The sequence below is a fragment of the Podarcis melisellensis genome, assembly GCF_964234715.1.
Source record: "Podarcis melisellensis genome assembly, chromosome: 4".
NCBI lineage: Eukaryota > Metazoa > Chordata > Lepidosauria > Squamata > Lacertidae > Podarcis > Podarcis melisellensis.
In genome coordinates this window covers 30,820,542-30,839,385 of record NC_138531.1, presented here as the reverse complement: position 1 = coordinate 30,839,385, position 18,844 = coordinate 30,820,542, and the positions used below count along the sequence as shown (strand labels likewise).

The 18,844-nt window shown below is 43.2% G+C and overlaps 1 protein-coding gene across 1 annotated transcript; it reads right to left on the bottom strand.

Annotated features, from left to right (window-relative positions):
* Nucleotides 1–1,783: 1,783 nt before the first annotated feature.
* Nucleotides 1,784–18,787, bottom strand: RNF149 (ring finger protein 149). Its single transcript, XM_081908880.1, has 8 exons — nucleotides 18,064–18,787; nucleotides 12,839–13,089; nucleotides 11,915–11,983; nucleotides 9,763–9,845; nucleotides 8,798–8,894; nucleotides 6,814–7,009; nucleotides 4,292–6,222; nucleotides 1,784–2,447 (listed from the first exon to the last, which is right to left on the bottom strand). The coding sequence occupies exons 1-7, from the start codon at nucleotides 18,770–18,772 to the stop codon at nucleotides 6,164–6,166; spliced, it is 1,464 nt and encodes a 487-aa protein (XP_081765006.1). The 5' UTR covers nucleotides 18,773–18,787; the 3' UTR covers nucleotides 1,784–2,447; nucleotides 4,292–6,163.
* Nucleotides 18,788–18,844: the final 57 nt, after the last annotated feature.

Below are 18,844 nucleotides of genomic sequence, written 5' to 3'. Positions count from 1 at the left end.
GAGTCGATGATACTGAACCTAACCTACTATTAGTGTGGCCTGAAGTGTTCATTGGAGAGCTCCCTAATGCAGGTACCCATGAAAGGCTTCAGTGATCTGTCACAAACTCACAGTGCAGGAGACTGTTTGCTCTCCTTACTTAGTTCCTGTTTCCACTGACTTCGCCTCAGCATTGAGCACTCCTCAGAGATGCCTCTTTGATTGGATGCCTGGATTCTGAACAGAGAAGAGGTGCAAAGAAATGTCACTGGCCTCCATGGACCTTCTTAAAAACTCCATAGCAGGTCAGCCATGTGAGATAATAAGTACTGTATTGCTCTGACTGCTAAGATACTCTATTCCAGTAAGCAAGTGTTGTGTTAGCATCTTAATTTACTTGCTTATCGGAGTTAAAGAACAATAATCAAACCTATCGCAACACAAGTGAAGGGTACTGTTTGTCTTACAAGGCTGAACCAAGTTGAAAAAGCTACAGATTTTTACCTAAGAAGCAATGGTGAGGAATATTTTTGGGATGCTGATAACTTCATCTTCCCAAGAACAATATCTGAGGTAGGCCACAATGAAGTGAAAAGTCCCATTACCTTCACCTTAATAAATAACAGACAAGTCACATTATAAGCATTCAGAAGTTTAGTGTTGCATCCAGTGTCTGAACTGATGGCTTAGCAGACCCTCAACTCCCACAAGTATCCATGGACTGCCTTGAGAGATGGGCAGGGGGCCCCAGCTGTCACCTGCCTGATGCCAAATTTGAGTTTGAACTCAAGATCCCCAAGGAAAGGAGTTTTCCAACTTCAAAGTCCACATTTGCATTGGCAGCTCCCACCTCTTAACTAATCCCAGCATGGCTTACATTGGGTGTCAAATTTAAAGGTATAATAGCATGCAAGCCCCTTGGCCCAGGACAAAATCAGAGCACATTTAAAGGATTCAATGTGTTCCTTTGCAGCAGCACCATTACCTATCTCAACACCTGGTGTCAGGTAGGCACAGCTTGGGGAAAAGCCTTTTAGGTAAAATGAGGCCTAGTTTGATTCATGAGCCAGAGGATTCCTATGTCTGCTTTACCATTCTAGTTCATTTTTCCTGACCATAGGGAAAACTTGAGCAGTCTCATCTAGAAAAATCCAGTTGCAACACTTGACAGCTGAAATTATGCTAAGGGAAGGATTTAGAAGTGAGGATGCTGAACATCTATGTTTGGGCTTTTAGATGCAAGCTTAAAAATCAGGAAGGGGAACAGGCTAATGATAGAAATACAGAATGAGCTAAGTACTTTCCACATTTTTATTTATTTATAGAATGTTTTATCCTGCTCTTTAGCCAAAAACGGCTCCCCACAAAGCTTAAAGATCGATGAAGACAGTCCCTGCCCTCAGGCATACAATCTTAAAAGACATGACCAAACAAAAAAGTTGACTAGGGTGGTAGAGGTAATAAACAATGATAACCAGTTATTCACTGGAAATTTCAAGGAGGACTGAATGCTTACCAGGTAGCAGCAGACAAGATAAAGGAGGCTGGCTCCTTCACTGAGTTGTCCTGCTGAAGGAACTACTATTTTTATTTCAGCACAAGCAAAAGCTTCAATGTGCCCCTCACCCCACCGCTAGAACGTTCAGCTCAAAAAAGGATTAAGCACATTGTACCCTGGCAAGATTTTTGATAACGAAGGGTGCCATGTTCAATTTTAGTCTGTAACAGCTTCTACACTAGAAGTATTCTAAACAGTTACACCGTTGGTGCAGAGACGATGTAGGCAGCTTGCTTTTTTTTAAAAAAAAGAAAACTTGAATTTTGCTTTTAAGAGCGTGTAGAGATTGTTTTATACATGAAACTTGAGTCACAGAAACTGCCTTGTAAAATTAAAACCAGGCTCAAGCACAAAACCCTCAATAACCTCAGTTTTGTACAGCAACAAGTCAAACTGTTATCAGTAGCTTTCTGTTCAGGAATAATATTAAACTACGTTCCAATAAATGGACACACGAGGCCTTTTCAGCTGACAGGACACCACTATAGCAGAAAGGCCCACTTGAAACAGAGCCAGTCAGAAACACTTTTAGTTTGTTTTGCTGCCCACTGTCTAAGAAACTGGACATTCAAAAGGAGCAAAGTCAGCTTTCGTTATTGACAACTGGCTTATTTTGGTTTAAGGCAGTTTACCTACTACTGTACTTCATTTTTTTAAGGTGCATTTTCACACACACATTTTAAATTAAACCCAGTGCCCTATATGCAAAATGTCCATGTCTGTCATATGAGACAACACCTGCAGGCAAGTCAATCTTTTTCAGACCACACATGGAATCTTTCTGCCTTAAAATAGTTGAAAGAAGGGATGTCTCACAGATAAAAATTAAGAATGTAGCAGCAGTAAGTCAGCGCCGAGTCCGTGTGGGCAAGTTCCAGAAGAGTTTGTCCGGGGGGGGGGGGGCAGACACCTAGATGAGAAAAGAAAATAGTTGTCGAAACCATTTCCGTACCACAAGTTAGCAGGAATAATTGTTCAAGCACATAGTTTGTCCAAAGTCAGGGTTGAACGGTGATCCAGGGAGCTGTGCTCAACACACAGAAAGGAGAATAAGTGATTTTCACTGTCCCCCACACAGCTCCCTGAAAATTTTGCAAGAAAGAGGGGGAAATCACTTCCTCAACTTCTGCTGGTAGGAACCTCTGTTAGATCACAGACCTCTTCCATTCACAGAACAAGCTACAAGGTTTTTCAACTCGGTACCTGAAGAAGGGGACAGGGAAACCTGTTGCCCATCAAAATGCTCCAGGACTACAACTCCCAACAATGCTATCAATGGCTACAGGCCACAAGGGCTATGCTCTGTTTCCACCAATGGGGATAGGATGCCTCTGAACGCCCTTTTTGCTGGGAATCAATGGCATTCAGGTCCTGCTTGCTTCTGACAGGCACCTGTGGGAGACTCTCTCACACAAGATGGCAGCTGCAAGCCTGGTTTGCATAGCCTGGCCTATAGGAGCAAATTGGAAGCCCATCCTATTCAATGATGTCCCCCCGCCCAACCACCAATAAACTGAAAGAAAGGAATTTAACACAGCTAAGTCCACTGTTCTAACCCCTGGCCATCTGCCATGCAAGCGGCGACTGATGGGAGTTGGAATCCAGCACCTTTTGGAAGGCCAGATTCCCCCCACCCTTGTCCTAAAGTAGTATATGGCCAGCGACAATTAAGGAATTGCTCTAGGCAGACATCTCTACAAAGAGTGCCTAGGCAGGGGTATTTTGGAACATTAGTCAAGGCAGGCTAATCCTTGGCTTGAATCAGTTGTGGGCCTAAAGATGCTGCTCAAACATAATGGCACCGTCCCACATGCAAGGAGGGAAGATTTGTAAGTTTCCATTATTGGGTTTCCCCAAACTAAAACCCCCAAACCGGGTTTCATTGTTGGCTTGCTGATTTCAGACTTCTCCCATTTAGCAAAAGGGAAGGAGGGAATGAGAAGCACAAGGTCAGTTGCGGATACATCTGAATGCAGCATCTATCCGTACTTAGGCGATTTTGACCATTTGCAGGCTAGAGATAGTCTAATTTTAAAGTTCACATAGGTCTGTCATTTTACTTTGTGTGACGTTACTGAGGTCAGACGAAAAGGTCGCTTCAGGAGGTTTTGTCATCGTGCCTTTTAGAGAGAAAACTGTTAGCAGGCACTGCAATTCGGCCTTTTTTGTCATCACTCCCCAGCAGCACACAAAGCCATACAGAAATCGAACGATTAGCAGCCCATCTCAGAAAAAACAAACAATTCTAATTGTCCAAGGTCAGATGCTGTGTTCAGATTATATAATTTGCTTACTTATAATTTACTTTAGATAATTTACCTATATAATTTGCATAACTGAGTCTGCATCCAAGATGCCCTCCAATATTGGGCTTTGGGGTGGGGATGGATAAAGACATGGAGAGCAAAAAAGCTAACAGAACAGCTCTAGGATAGGAAATAAATTGCACATAACGCAGAAATCATACCCTGTTGCCATGGGAAACTCTTCCCTTCCCACCAGACACCACCTGCATGTTTCTACACATCTACCTACAGCCAAGTTTCCAAGATGCTATATTCAGAGAGGGACAGGTAAAGCACATTTAGTGCCTAACAGCTAGATGTGGACTCCATATTCCAAAATTCTGGTTCACATGCTCCGTTAAGTTTTAATATGACTGTTATTGGCCTTTAAGAAATAAACCCAGGAAGAAATGCAATCATAAACCCAACTCTTTTTACAGGGGGGAAATGTAGTTGGTACTCACCATACTGCTTTCTCCGAGGCAGGTGCTACATTGCAAATGTTAGGAAGGATCTGGAGACTTTCAAGGCACACAAAAAACGACGTCCCGCTTTTTCCGTGATGCTAAGCCGGAGTTGTCATGTGCTGAAAACAACTAACCAAGTAACACTTCCGCTTTGTGCTAAAGATGTAGGGAAAGATGAGTAACTGAATAGTTCAAAGGCAGTTCCTTTTTGAAAGCAGCATCCATATTGTTTGAAGACGCAGGGAGTAGTCATGGCATGGTCCACTCCTTTAAGTGCTGGATGTAAGATGCAGGCAGGTCTTGCAGAGGTCAATTTTAATTCATGACATGTGGCTGGGTTACTCTCATCAGAGAAGGTGGCGAGGTCCCCGGAATATTTTGGTAGGATTTCTATCAGAATCTTCGCCCTGTTTCTTCCTGCATCTGCCCCCACCCATGTTTGAATTCCTCTTCCCCAAACTTGAAAATACTGAAATTAAATACTGATCCAATTTAAGTACTAGGTTGCATATTTTCTCTGACATTAAAAAAAGCACCTTACCAAATATCTAAGTTTAAACACGGTGCAAAACGTTTCTTACAGACTTGGCGGTATGATTCCGTACATTCATTTATAACTATTAGAATTCTAAAATGTTCATCCAACGCTTAAGAGAACCATAAATACACAATTCACCATTTTCCTCTAGAGCTTATTGTATATAGATTTACCTGAAGCAGAGGTAAAAATTAAACAGTGCAGTGGTATCTATTTTATACACTTCAGGCTTAGTGCTTTTCAACTACTCTAAGGCACAATACTGCTAATCTAGCACAGTAAAAAACCCAGTAACTATATTGTGCAAACCTCTACTTGGAAGCATCTAACAATCCTTTGCATAACAGAAACAATAACTTTACGAACATCTCAGGAATGAATTAAGGTAGAGAAAAATCCAAAAACAGCATACAAAAAAACAACAGTGAAGGGAAAGAGTGGAGAAGAGTTTAAGTTAAATTACTCTCCATGTGCAACATGAACAACTGTTGCACCACTGTGTTTCACAGTCAAAGGTAGCTCGTTTGCGTTGCCCGAGGCACTAATAGATTGCCTGCCAGCTACAATAACTGTGTGGCACACCTTAAAGTTATTGACCTAACAGGCAAATGAAAAAGTCATCAGGTTTTTCGGCAAGCACGTGGCAGAAATTCTCAAAACTATTGGAATACTTTGCAGGTCCATATTATGCACTCAAAACACAATTTTAAAAAAGTAAACCTCAGTGTTGCATATGTGCTATATGTACATTTATCATAAATCACCCTCATTTATCTGTTAACCTGTGCAATTTGTACTCCTAGTATTGATCTTGTAATAGCTGTTCTAGCACAGAGATTATTTCTGAACTTTTTACTCTTTTTCCAGGGGGAGTTTTCACTTGGGAGCTTCCTTCCTTAACTCGATTTGTGTCCCTACAAACCAAGGGACAAGGAAACCAAGCGAAGAAAGAGAACCTGTTTCTTACAAAAGAAGTTGCAAAGGGAAATCTCCATGGAAAAAGAGCAGCAATCTCAACAAGTGCCAAATGAGCTTTTAAAAAATAGGCAAGTTTTCTAAGTAGCAACAGATATTTTCCCTTCTGGTTCTCACCAAGCCTCCCAAGCTCATAAATTTGTCTCATTTCTCAACTCTCATTTTTGGTCAAAAGAAGGAACTCATACTAGAGTTGTTGCATTTTGTATCAGGTATTACTCTTCTTACAAAGCAAAGCCTCTAGTTATTAGCCCTTTTGAAACGTGAATTAGAAAAGTAACACATTTAAGCTAGACACAAGTCCACAGCATTTAAACAAAACAAAATAGACATTTCGCTCCCAGTTCAAACTGTCAAGCTTTCATACAGTGTTTCCATTAGACAGGTGCTCTTCAAGTCGATTATCTCTGCCATCCGTTTCTAGAAAATACATAACATGTTTAATACTCTTTGAGTTCCACTGTCTATAGTATAGAAATTATAACACATACCTAAAGTGCATCATTTAATTGGGAACCAAGTCATCTAAGCTAAAAACAATTTGCATTAACAAAAGCATCATGGTTTAGCCTTGAAGGCAAATGAATTTTGAATTCCCAAAACATTTATCATAACAATAAACAAACACTATTCAGGGCAGTTTCCTAGAAGAAAATATTGTTCTTTCAAGTCAGCCTCTCCTCATCTAAGTTCAGCTTGAGTTTCTATCCTCAAAGAGTGAAACATATATCCCCCCTTTAGTATCATTTCTGTTGATCCATGTTTACAATTGTGTTATGCTCTTCCTGCAGAATGAGCACAGCAAAGACCTTCATAAAGTATGCAAAAGAGTTTGGGATTAGTGCTCTGATCTACAAAAAACAGCATGGGAACCTCCTTTGATCTGCCCAGCTGAGTGAGATAATCAAGGTTTTTAAGTATATCCACAGTTCAACTCAGATGCTGAATCTGACATCTGGTTTCTAGGATATCAATTCCTACAAAAAAGAAACATGACATAAGGTTACATACCAAGTAAGGCTGTTCTTTCACCTGCATCCTCTTTTAAACCGTTACTACTTGATGCAGATCCGTTAGCAGAAGATGCTGATAAGTCACTTGTTTCATTTCTGTTCTCTTCTGGCACAGCAATACTCCAGCTCTCGGCCAATATGCTGCCACTTGTTGATTCAGGCATTGCAACTTCTTGTTCATCTGCAGGCCCTCCCTTCGAAGTTGAAGGGGCGGGGGGAAGAAGTGTTAACCAGCAAGACCATGAGTAGGGAACCTAAGGCCTGGGGGCCGGATCCGGTCCAATCGCCTTCTAAATCCGGTCCGCAGACAGTCCAGGAATCAGCGTGTTTTTACATGAGTAGAATGTGTGCTTTTATTTAAAATGCATCTCTGGGTTATTTGTGGGGCATAGGAATTCCTTCATCCCCCCCCATATAGTCTGGCCCCCCACAAGGTCTGAGGGACAGTGGACCAGCCCCCTGCTGAAAAGGTTTGCTGACCCCTGAGCAAGACTGTTATTGAAAAGGGGTGGGGCAGAAGGGAAAAGAGATCAAGCTAATGTACCAGGATCACACACACTCTCTCTTTTTTTAAAACCAAAACTTATAAGCCAATTTCCTAACTCCTTTCACACTGTAACATAGCCAGGAAGCAGGATGGGGCACAACACAGGTATTTCAGTTGGTATTTGCCTGTCTTGGGAGAAAATCCTTTGGGGGTGAGGTCAAACTGCTTTCCCAAGCCCACATGTTGGCACACCGCAGCTATGACCTCCCCCACACTTAATTCTGAAATCAGCAAAACTGCTTTGCCAAATAAACGCACCACCAGGGGCAGCTATATACACATCTCAACAGTGGCAGCCACTCATTTATAGAAGCACATCCGTTTTCAGGGGACATAGATGAAATTAGCAACTGAGCCGAGCCAAGCTGCTTTTAGACAACTGCCTGCGGTAGCTCAGCAATCACAATACACACATTCCATCTCAGATATCCGGACTGGTGAAACTTCCCAGGGTTGTCAATCAGGGAGAAAAAAACTTCCCCAGCCATGCTAAATGAGATGCTATGGACTGAGCATGAAGACCTTTTCAGACCAAACATGGATTCTGCAATAATAATAATAATAATAATAATAATAATAATAATAATAATATATTATTTATACCCCACCCATCTGGCTGGACTTCCACAGCCACTCTGGGCGGCTTCCAAAGAAATATTAAAATACCACAATACATCAAACATTAAAAGCTTCCCTAAACAGGGCTGCCTTCAGATGTCTTCTAAAAGTCTGGTAGTTGTTCTCTTTGACATCTGGTGGGAGGGTATTCCACAAGGCGGATGCCACTACCGAGAAGGCCCTCGGCGCTGGACCTCAGTGTCCAGGTAGAACGATGGGGGTGTAGACGCTCCTTCAGATATACTGGACCGAGGCCGTTTAGTGCTTTAAAGGTCAGCACCAACACTTTGAATTGTGCTCAGAAACGTATTGGTTCAGGCTCACATCCTGGATGGCTGGAAGAGATTGTAGCGCAGCGGACCTAACTCAATGAGTCTTCTCACTGAGGAGCTGAATGTCTGCCCAACTACAGTGATTTAGGAAATGAGCCACTGGGACAAGAAGGAGCCTGAGCCTTTCTAAAAAGATTTGGTCCTACACAAGGAGAACATATGATGGGGGGGGGCAAGCTGGTATTTTGCAGTCAGCAGTATTGAGTTTTGATCTTGGTTTGGTTGCTCTTGCCAGATTGTTTCGTCAACATGTACCTAGTTTTCACTGGTGAAGTTCAACGAGACAGATTTCCGGCTTCTGATTATGCAGAATTGAATTGACCATAACAACAGGCACCTTCTCTAGATAAAACCAGCTTGGGCTCCTCCCTGCAAAAAGTAATATGCCGTGGCTGGCTGGATGCTTGGCCGGCGCAGGTATTACCTGGCCCCAAACAGGATGCCTAGAACCTTATCACAGATTTAGTTACACATTTCCAACCTACCCAATATCCGAGCGCTTTGATGACATCTAGTTTGCACATTGGACACGTTCTGTGTTCCAGCAGCCAGGGATCGAGGCAATGCCTGTGAAAGACGTGCCTGAAGAGACATCGTAGTTTTTGAAATCAAATATAAGGGCTGTTCTTTCATGCAATGAAATTTGGCAAAATTAAAAGAACAAAAAGCCTATCTAAAGCAAAACTTTGATAAGGCAGCATTGCAGCGTTTGCTGAGCAGGCCGAAAACAATCCCCACCTTGACAAGATCCAGGGTAACTATGCAATTCAAACTCCCACAGAAATTAAATCTGTAGGCACACGGACCACTGAAAGACTGTATGGGGTTACGCCTGGGGGGTGGTCTGGAAATTTCAGCTAGCACAGAATGCTGTGGCTTGGCAGCTGAATAAGGCCCCGTATCACAAGCATATAATGCCCCCCTTTGAAGGATCTGGTCTGGCTGCTAATTTGCTAGCAAGCCAAGATAGATATTGATATCCCTAAAAAACATAGGACCTGGTAATTTGGGAAGCTGCCATCTCCCATAGTGCCCTGTTCAGTCCCCGAACTGGGAAAGACCCTTCTGTTGCCAGCACATGCCCCTGAGGTTGGTTTTGACAATCTACTCGTAACAGGGCATTTCAATGTGGTGGCACCCACTTCATGGAACCCACCCTGAACAACTTTTCAGGAAACGCTGTCCAGCAACCACAAGTTCCTCATCCCTGTTTTTTAGGGCACATAAGTTGGAAGAACTGAATGAACGCCTCCCTATCGCCAGCATTGTAAAAACAAGAATGCATTACCTGCGAGTTTATAGGCTTGAATGAAAAATAAATCAAAAAGCTACTGTGCACTTATCTTTCTCCAATCTTAAAAAGACTGGGGACTCGATTTTTTTTTAATGAGTTTTGTTAAATAGTTCCTAAGTAATGATACCTCACTGAAGCAAATTCTAATAAGCTTACTTGCAAGGCAGGATTCGAACGATATCCTTTGGTTTGTAGTTTTCAATGCATACAGCGCAATTTTCAGCATCGACATTCAAGCCCTTTAGAAGAACAAAAGTATAGTTAATGTTGAAGTTAAGCCTTGCACAACTTTGTAAAATAAAGGTACTCTAAGTATCCAAGTCTTCTGAAGCCATTTCTTTGAAAATAAGCAGGGAAGCAATTCAGATACCAGGACAAGAAATTCTAAAGAAATGCAACGTTACAGAGCACACAAATTATACAAAAAGACTAACTTAATCTGAAATACCATGTTAAGAACATACAGCAAATATCCTTGCATCTGCAAAGCGGCCAACTCAAATTCTAAATGTTGACATACCATAACAGATTACAAAAATTGGCTGGAGTGAGCTGATCAATTTCAAACCAAGTGAAAATACAGCAAGCTACATGAGGTATTCCATACAATTCTTCCCTGAAATTCCCATTGATACTCAAATAGAGTGAGACTTATGTTAGAATATTTGTAGTTTCTAAGTCAGGAGCAGAAATCAAGTAAACCAAATTATTCAGGACACAGGACTATAAAGTTCAGCCACAACCAATATTTGTTGCTTGGCATTATTTTATGCAATCTCTTAAGCCACTCATATATGGTTCACACGATGATCAGGACACTTGATGCTAAAATACATAGCTATAAAATGGTTTAACTCGGCCAAGTAGCAACAGCAAGACTTTGGCTGCTTTTGGCTCTGCCCAGAGAAACCTATTAACTCTGTCTGAGCAATTATGAACCCTCTGCTGTAAGTATCCAGGCGTGGCTCAGTCATATTAGCATTTGGTATCAGTTAGATCATCTTCACAAATTATTGCAAAGTCCAACTGATATTATTATATTACTGTGTTAGTGCCAGAAATTCAGAGCAGTTCCCATAACTAAGAACAATTATGTACAATTTTGTACTTGTGTGTCTTCTTGTACAATTATGTGGTGCACTGAACAAATTATAGACTCATGACCTAGGGTTTTAGAGCAAACAAGAACATGAGACTCTCTTTCTCAGAAACAGCGTGGTGTGTGTGTGGTTGTTTTTTTAAAAAAAGATACTTTTGGCTTGCCTAAGACCTTGGGTTTGCATTCTGGAATGCTTGTTCTATTATTATTGTTCTGTTTTTGCCATATCACAGACTTTTTTTAAAAAAGCTCATTGGTTTCAGAAGCAGCTTACAATGTGTCATCACAAGCTGCTATTGATGGTTCCCTTGGGTGTATGGAGCAACCAACGAGATTCTACATACACCTACCCATGTATGTAACCAGGCAAAGGAAGTTCACAGAATCACACAATTGAGGCGTTGGACGGGACCGTGAGGGTCATTTAATATAAATAATAATAATAATAATAATTTTTTATTTATACCCGCCCTTCCCGGTTCAGAAAACCGGGCTCAGGGCAGCTAATACCAAATTAAAACACTTAATTGATGCAACAAAAAAACAGCATAAAATACAGTATAAAACGTGAATAACAATAAATTCAGAATGCAAAAATTAATTTAGGGGGGAAATCCATCCAATAAACATTAGATGATCACCAGGGATAGCTGTCTAGATTAGTCCTATTTGGGCCAGCGAGGAGACCAGGGGAGAATTAGCTGTGGGATCCCAGAGCGGGTAATCTTCATAAAAAGGGGAGAGGGAGGGAAGGAAGGGGAAGAAAAGATCAGGCTAAGTTCAAATTGAAAGCCAGGTGGAATAGCTCTGTCCTACAGGCCCTGTGGAAGGAAGTTAAATCCTGCAGGGCCCTGGTCTCATGGGACAAGGCATTCCACCAGGTCGGAGCCATCACTGAGAAGGCCCTGGCCCTGGTGGAGGATAACCTAACTTCCTTGGGGCCCAGGACCTCTAAACTATGGTTATTCATGGACCTTAAGGTCCTCTGTGGGGCATACCAGGAGAGGCGGTCCTGTAAATACGAGGGCCCTAAGCCCAATTTAGTTCAATCCCTGTAAAGCAGGAATATTCTGGCCAATGTGGGGCTCAGACCCATGACCCTAAGAATAAGAGTCTCATGCTCTTCTGACCAAGCTATCTTTCATTTCATTTTAAAGAAACTGTGCTAATGGAAGACGTTTCCATCTACATTAGTCTGATTGACATTACCTTATCTTCATGCTTTACAATATGCAGTGGAAGCTGGCCAATTGCTTTTATGGTTTCTTCTCTATGGCCCTAAAAAACAACAACACAACCAATTCAATCAGTAGTGCATATTTAAATGAGATTATATGAGATACCACCTGAGACGCTGAGTAATCTAACAACTCCACTTATCCAAGATCTAAGGGTTCCCTTTAACTGAAAGGCACAAAAGCAATCCTGTTTCCTATGTTGGCCAAGTGTTAACACATGAAATGGGAATGTGCACATGTGGCGTTTGCCTCCTAGGTGGGTCATAAGGAAAGGGTTAAATGAGTGTGAAGTGATTGGCCAGTGGGAACCCGAGGGGAGAGGTCAAAGTTAGAGTCGGAGTCATGTGGTTCAGTTGAGAGCTGAGAGTTGGGAGTTGGAGAAGGAAGAGAGAGGATAAGTCTGTGGGTTGGTCGAGTTGTGTTGTGAGAGAGTGAGAGGAACTGTTAGGTGGAGTCAGATAGACACTTGGGATAATAAGTTTGAAGTTGTTAGGAACGTATAGGACAGTTAAGGAATTAAGATTAAGAAACTGACAAGAAAAACTAACTGAAACCATAAACTTGTTCATGTTTATAACAATAAACTTGATTATTAGTTAATGTTAACAACTGTCTGGACTCTGTGTGTACCCGAGGGAAATGGGTTGGTGGCAGCGAAGAGGCAATCACAGTGGTGGCCCAGGAATCAATAGACAGTCAAACGTCCGGGGACCCTCTGTGATCGCCACAGCACAGGATATTAGTAAACGTGCAAGATGCGCATGAAGGTAAGACTCAGATCAAAACCATTGCAACAGTGCTTCTCTCTATACTAAGTACAGGATTCGCAGCCCTAATTACAAGCAAACATTTTTCACTAAAGAAATTGAAGAAGAAAAATCACCCATGTAATTACCTGGTTTCTAAAATGTGATCCACTATAGAGGAAGCGCTGTATATAAAAAAATATAAGCCATGCCAACGATATGATCATCATGGTGATAAATGCAATAGATACAAATACAACAGACTGTCCACTGATATATTCTTGCATGTGTTGCTTGCCAACACCAATAGACATCCTCACTGGTATCCCTCTTCGCACCAGTTCCAAGATCTCCATGCCTTTGGGATATCCAACCATAATTACAACTGCATTGCCAGTACCTGTCGAGGGGAAAGAAAAACAGGAGTCATGTGGGCTCTTGCACAACTTTTTTTATTCTCTGCATGAAATCCAGGCAACCTTATGTAAAGTTAAGTACACCAGAAGTAATTTTGCTGTAGTTTTTCCTTCAAGATCCCACCCAGCATATTGTTGGATATGATGCAAGACCAAGTCCTACAACTGCCATGCTCTCCCCCTTATAATAGAGAAAACAAATTCTTAAATTAGAATAAAATCTTAGAATCCAGAAATCTTTTCACTCTATACATTCTGTGGCATTCATCTCCTCACATGTCCTCCTTCTATTTGAGGGTTATCAAGATTCCCACATGCCAATTTGGGGTTGTGTTTTTTTGGCAGGGGGAGGGTACTGTCTTCTGTTTGTAATATTTTGTATTTCATCTTATTTCATTCTATGCCACTTTGGTAAATTCTTGTTGTGAAATGGTTTATAAATCTGCAATCAAGAGACATTTGGACCATAAGAGTGTCTTGATATTTGAGTTTTCCTCTCTACTAAACCCTTGTTGTTTTGGATTGTTGGCTTATTGAGATTGCCATACTTGATAGCCCAAACTAGATTACACATAAGGATGAGAGGCCATATCATGCATAAATTTAGCTTGAGATTAAGGTTCATTTTGAAAATATAAATACAATGAATGATGGTGAATAGACCTGCAATGTTTACTTGCCACCCACCTGTTCCCAAACTTTAAATGGCATGCACTTGGGCTCAACTTTTACTGTACTTCCTATATGTATGCTTAAAACCCAGAAGAGGCGGAATAAGATCAACAGCATTGTTTTGCTATAAGTAAGCCGATAAGAAAAACATCCCTCCTCCACATTAAGTTTGTAACCGACAATATTCTGATTTTGCAAATGCTTCAACACTGACTAAAGTGATTGCAGACATTGTAGCTGCAATAACTAATTTCACAACACAGAGAAGGGCTGCGTTCGAGAAAAATATATAGTGCATATAAACAGTTCCAGTGACCTACTTTTAAGAAGCAGTTTCGTATCTTGGCCTCTTAAGTTATCAGGATGTCAATCAGGAAGCTCAAATGTTGCAATCCAGAGATGCTACATGTTTGTTTTTAATCAAAGAAGAAACAGGCCATTCATGATTCACCCACGCTTCCCTCAACCAGTTCCTCCATTTATCAGCCTTCCTCAGCTATATGTAGCATTTGGGGCTTGGGGAAGAGATCTTCATACTTCTCTACTCATGAAACTCTGGCCTCAGGGCTACAAGCTAGGCATCAACCAACCACGTGCAATTCCCCCACCCCACAAAAGTCAGGACAAAAGAAAAGGTCCTACACAAAAAGGTCATGGGAAACAATCCGTGTGTAGACATACGACTCCAGTTTTGCTTCTGGGTCCAATTCAAAGTGCTGGCGACTAGTACACAAACTGCTTAGAGCCACATTGGTAAAGGTAAAGGACCCCTGGATGGTTAAGTCCAGTCAAAGGCGACTATGGGGTTGCAGGGCTCATCTCGCTTTCAGGCTGAGGGAGCCGGCACTGGTCCACAGACAGTTTTCCGGGTCATTTGGGCAGCATGACTAAAACGCTACTGGTGCACGGAGGACCATGATGAGTGATAGAGCACACGGAAATGCCATTTACCTTCTTGCCGCAGAGTACCTATTTATCTACTTGCACTGGCGTGCTTTCGAACTGCTTGGTTGACAGGAGCTGGGACCGAGCAACGGGAGCTCACCCTGTCATGGGGATTCGAACCGCCAACCTTCCAAATGGCAAGCCCAAGAGGCTCAGTTGTTTAGACTATAGTGCCACCCGTGTCCCTTAGAGCCACATTACCAGAATCTGAAGGACCACCTCCTCCCGTGGAGATCTGCCCATAGCAGAAAATCTTTGAAAGCCCTGTTATATGTCAGCCTACCATCAAAATTTCACTTGAGAATAATACAGATCCGGGCAAGCACCTTGGCTATGAAATTCCTACTAGGAATGCTATGCTGCCTTGTAACTTTTAGACTGGAAGCGAAAACATTTTCTTATTTCTCTTGGTGTTTGATCTTATATTTAATGTTTTAACTCTTTGGCTTTGGGTGTTGTGCTTTTATTCTATTATTGCTGTGTAGTTTCCTTTCTTTTCTGAATGGCACCCAAGCTGGTTTTCCTTCATCCCAAAATGCATCAAAAGGGCACCTGTATGTTATCAGGCTTCTATTGTACATGATGCCCCCATCTGCTCATGCAATCTGGCTCCATTATGTCTTGCTTTCAACAAGCCACAGAGTTTTTTAAATACTTAGGAAACCTGAAATATTGCTGCGATGAATCATACATATGCAGTCTCCTTGAGGCTGTTTTCCCCAAACGATTCTTGCAATCACTTCATATGCTGCTTTCCACTCCATTACACCAAAATGCACCCAAGAAGAGGCTTTATACTTGTCCTCGCCAAAAAAATATATGTTAGTTATAAAATCATGCTCAGCATCTTTATGCAGGTCATTTTGAGTACAGCACATTTATTTCTGAATGCTGATGGAATGCTGTGTCCTATAAAAGCGCACATAGTATCTGCCTGCTGAGGCTTCTTTCCTGCACCTCTTGTATAATTGCACAAGCTAGAAAGCCAAAAAAATATTTAGAGGAACTTGCAAACAGGTAGCAGGCATACAGGATGTGGATCCAGGAAGCTACCGTGTTTTGAAATAACTAGATCCAAACAACTTGCTTTTCAGTTTATTCGGTGTTTTATACAGAAGCACTGACCATTTTCTCTTTCAGCTACAGTGGTACCTCGGTTTAAGAACCGTCCGCTTTAAGAACGATTTGGTTTGTGAATTCTGCAAAACCGGAAGTAGTGTCCCGGTTTGCAAACTTTACCTCTGTCTAAGAACGGAAGCCGAACGGTGTAATGGCACTGGCGGCAGGAGGCCTCACTAGGGAAAGCGCGCCTCGGTTTAAGAACGGTTTCGGTTTAAGAACGGACTTCCGGAGCGGATTAAGTTCGTAAACCGAGGTACCACTGTATTTGAAAAGTCCTATATCACATTTTCATAAAAGGGAACAATACAACTTTGTAGGCCTCCCATTCAGCATCTTCATTTCCTTGCTCCTCCCCACAGCTGCTCTTGTTTCTGTGTCAAACCTGCTAAACCAAATCACGTCTCCAAACAAACCTGCTGTACAAGCTCAGCCCCGTTCCTATTTCCAGAGACTTGGCAAATGATCCCTGAGTAAGGAGTTTACCTTCCCTAAAACCTGGTGTACCTTTGGCACAGCTTCCGTTGCTCCTCTTGGTTCTCTGCTAAGCACTATTATTATTATTATTATTATTATTATTATTATTATTATTATTATTATTATTATTATGCCATCCTATACCCGGAGGTCTTAGGGCGGTTTACAGTATGCGCTCCTGATTATGTAGCTCAGTAGTAAAGTACTTTCTAGTTTGAGGCTTTTGAGGCTTCCATTTCCATGGTAAGAAGTTAATGGGGGTGGGAGGGAAATAAAATTATGCACAGTATACAGAAATAAATATTTATTCTTGCACAATAACTATGACGAAGGACAGACAAAAGGAAGCATTTCTTCACACAGTGCATAATTAATTTATAGGATTCATTGTCACAAGATGCAGCAACAGCCTACACTCACGTTTAAAGGTAAAGGGTCCCCTGACCATTAGGTCCAGTCGCGGATGACTCTGGGGGTTGCGGTGGTCATCTCACTATATTGGCCGAGGGAGCCGATGTACAGCTTCCGGGTCATGTGGCCAGCATGACTAAGCCGCTTCTGAGAAAACAGAGCAGCACATGGAAACGCCATTTACCTTCCCGCCAGAGCAGTACCTATTTATCTATTTGCACTTTGATGTGCTTTCGAACTGCTAGGATAGCAGGAACACTCACGTTTAGGTGGTTTTAAAAGAATGCTAAACAAATTATTGGTGGATAAGTCGAATAATGGCTGTAAGAAACGATGGCTACACAGAACTTCCATATTCAAAGGCAATACTGTGTACACACAGCCTTTAAAGCACATTTGAAGCACATTTCCTCCCACAAAGAATTCTGGGCACTGTAGTTGATTAAGGTTTGCTGGGAATTGTAACTTTATGAAGGAAGAACTATAGTGCCCAGAATTCTTTTGGAGATGTGCCTCAAAAGTGCTTTAAATATATAGTACGTCCACAGGAGTGTGCCACTGAAAACCAGTTGCTAAGATCAGCAACCCGCAAAGGCTTCATCCCTATTTGTGAACTTCTTGGGAGTCATTCAGTTGACAACTGTGTGGCACTGTGAGGAGCATGATGAGAGGGCCAGGTCCACATCCCCACCCTTTAAACCTCACTGGCAGATCTTGGGCCAGTCACTATCTCCAAAACCTAGTTCACAGGGAAATGTTAAAGACAAAATAAAGGGAGGGGGGCCAATCATTGCACCTTGAGCTTCTTGGAGGAAAGAAAAGGATAGAAGAGAAAGGATAGAACACAAACCAAGGTGCTGGGCTGCCTTTGGTTTGATGCAACAGGGCTAATTCGTTCTTACTCAAGTCAACTTCTGCTGCTCCACATGTGCAGCCAGATGTGAGGGATGCTTGGTCCAAACTAAGGCCTTGCCTACACAAATGAGGTAGTAAAACAGACCATTCCTACAGGTGGCGGAGAGAACTTTTTGAAGATGTTCTCTGAAAACAAGCACAATACAAACTGGGCAGACTGGGCCAGAGGAGTGTGTGCATTCACATGGGACTCAAAAGTAGCATCCACCACCTGTGCGCAGCCTGTGGCACTGCCTGCCACATGGCACACCACACCAGCCCTAAATTCATGCGGCACTTGCTTCCAGGGAAGTTTTCTGCAGCCTTGTTCCCCCCTTTTGATGTGAATACATGATGCGCCAAACCCCAAAGGTCCCTCCACTCCAAACTTACCCGAGTTGCCACTTCCCAAACTCTTCTTCCCTTTCAGCATCACTCACCGTAATTATAGGACATGGTCAGGGTGGAGTTGCCGAACCTGGGCTCGTTGTAGATCACCACGGCAGCCGCCCGCTTCCTCACGGCGTTGGCGATTTTGTCCTTCAAGCTGCAGCCCCCGTGCGCCACCAGAGCGATCCACGACGGAGGCGTCCCCGCGAATTGCGCTCCGGGCGGCCTGGGGATCTCGTAGTCGATCCCCGGCGCGCAGCCTTCCATGTGGCGGCCGCTCCCCGCTCCGCCGCCGCCGCGGGGGATGCCCACCAGGCCTTGCGCGTTGTCCTTGGGCGAGCCGTCGCCGTAGCGGCCGCTCTCGGTGCTCTCCTGCACCGTGCGGTTGGTGCCGGGCTCGGTGTACATGGTGGTCACCCAGGCCGTGTACCACACCAGGGACCAGGCCACCCGCGGGCACCCCACCGCCGCCAGCGCCAGCAGCAGAGGCAGCGCCACGCGGCGCAACAGCACCATGGCAAACCCCACACGCGCGCGCGCTTGGCGAATGGAGCGCCCAGACCGCCTGCACCGAAAGGCGGCAGCGCCGGCGCAAGCGGCAACCTCCGCGTTCCCGCCTCTTCCTTCCTTCCCTGGGAGGCGGCCCGGCTCGCTCGCCCGCCCGCCCGCCCCGGCCAGGAGAAAGGCAAAGAGGCGGGGACTCGGCGGCCAGGCCTCCTTCCTGCGCCCAAGCAAAGCCGTCCTCTTTCCTTCCCTCATAAATGCAGCCTGGCGCGCGCGCTCGTTTGGGAACCGCCCCCTGCCCCTTTTCTTCCCCAGGGGAGAAAGCAA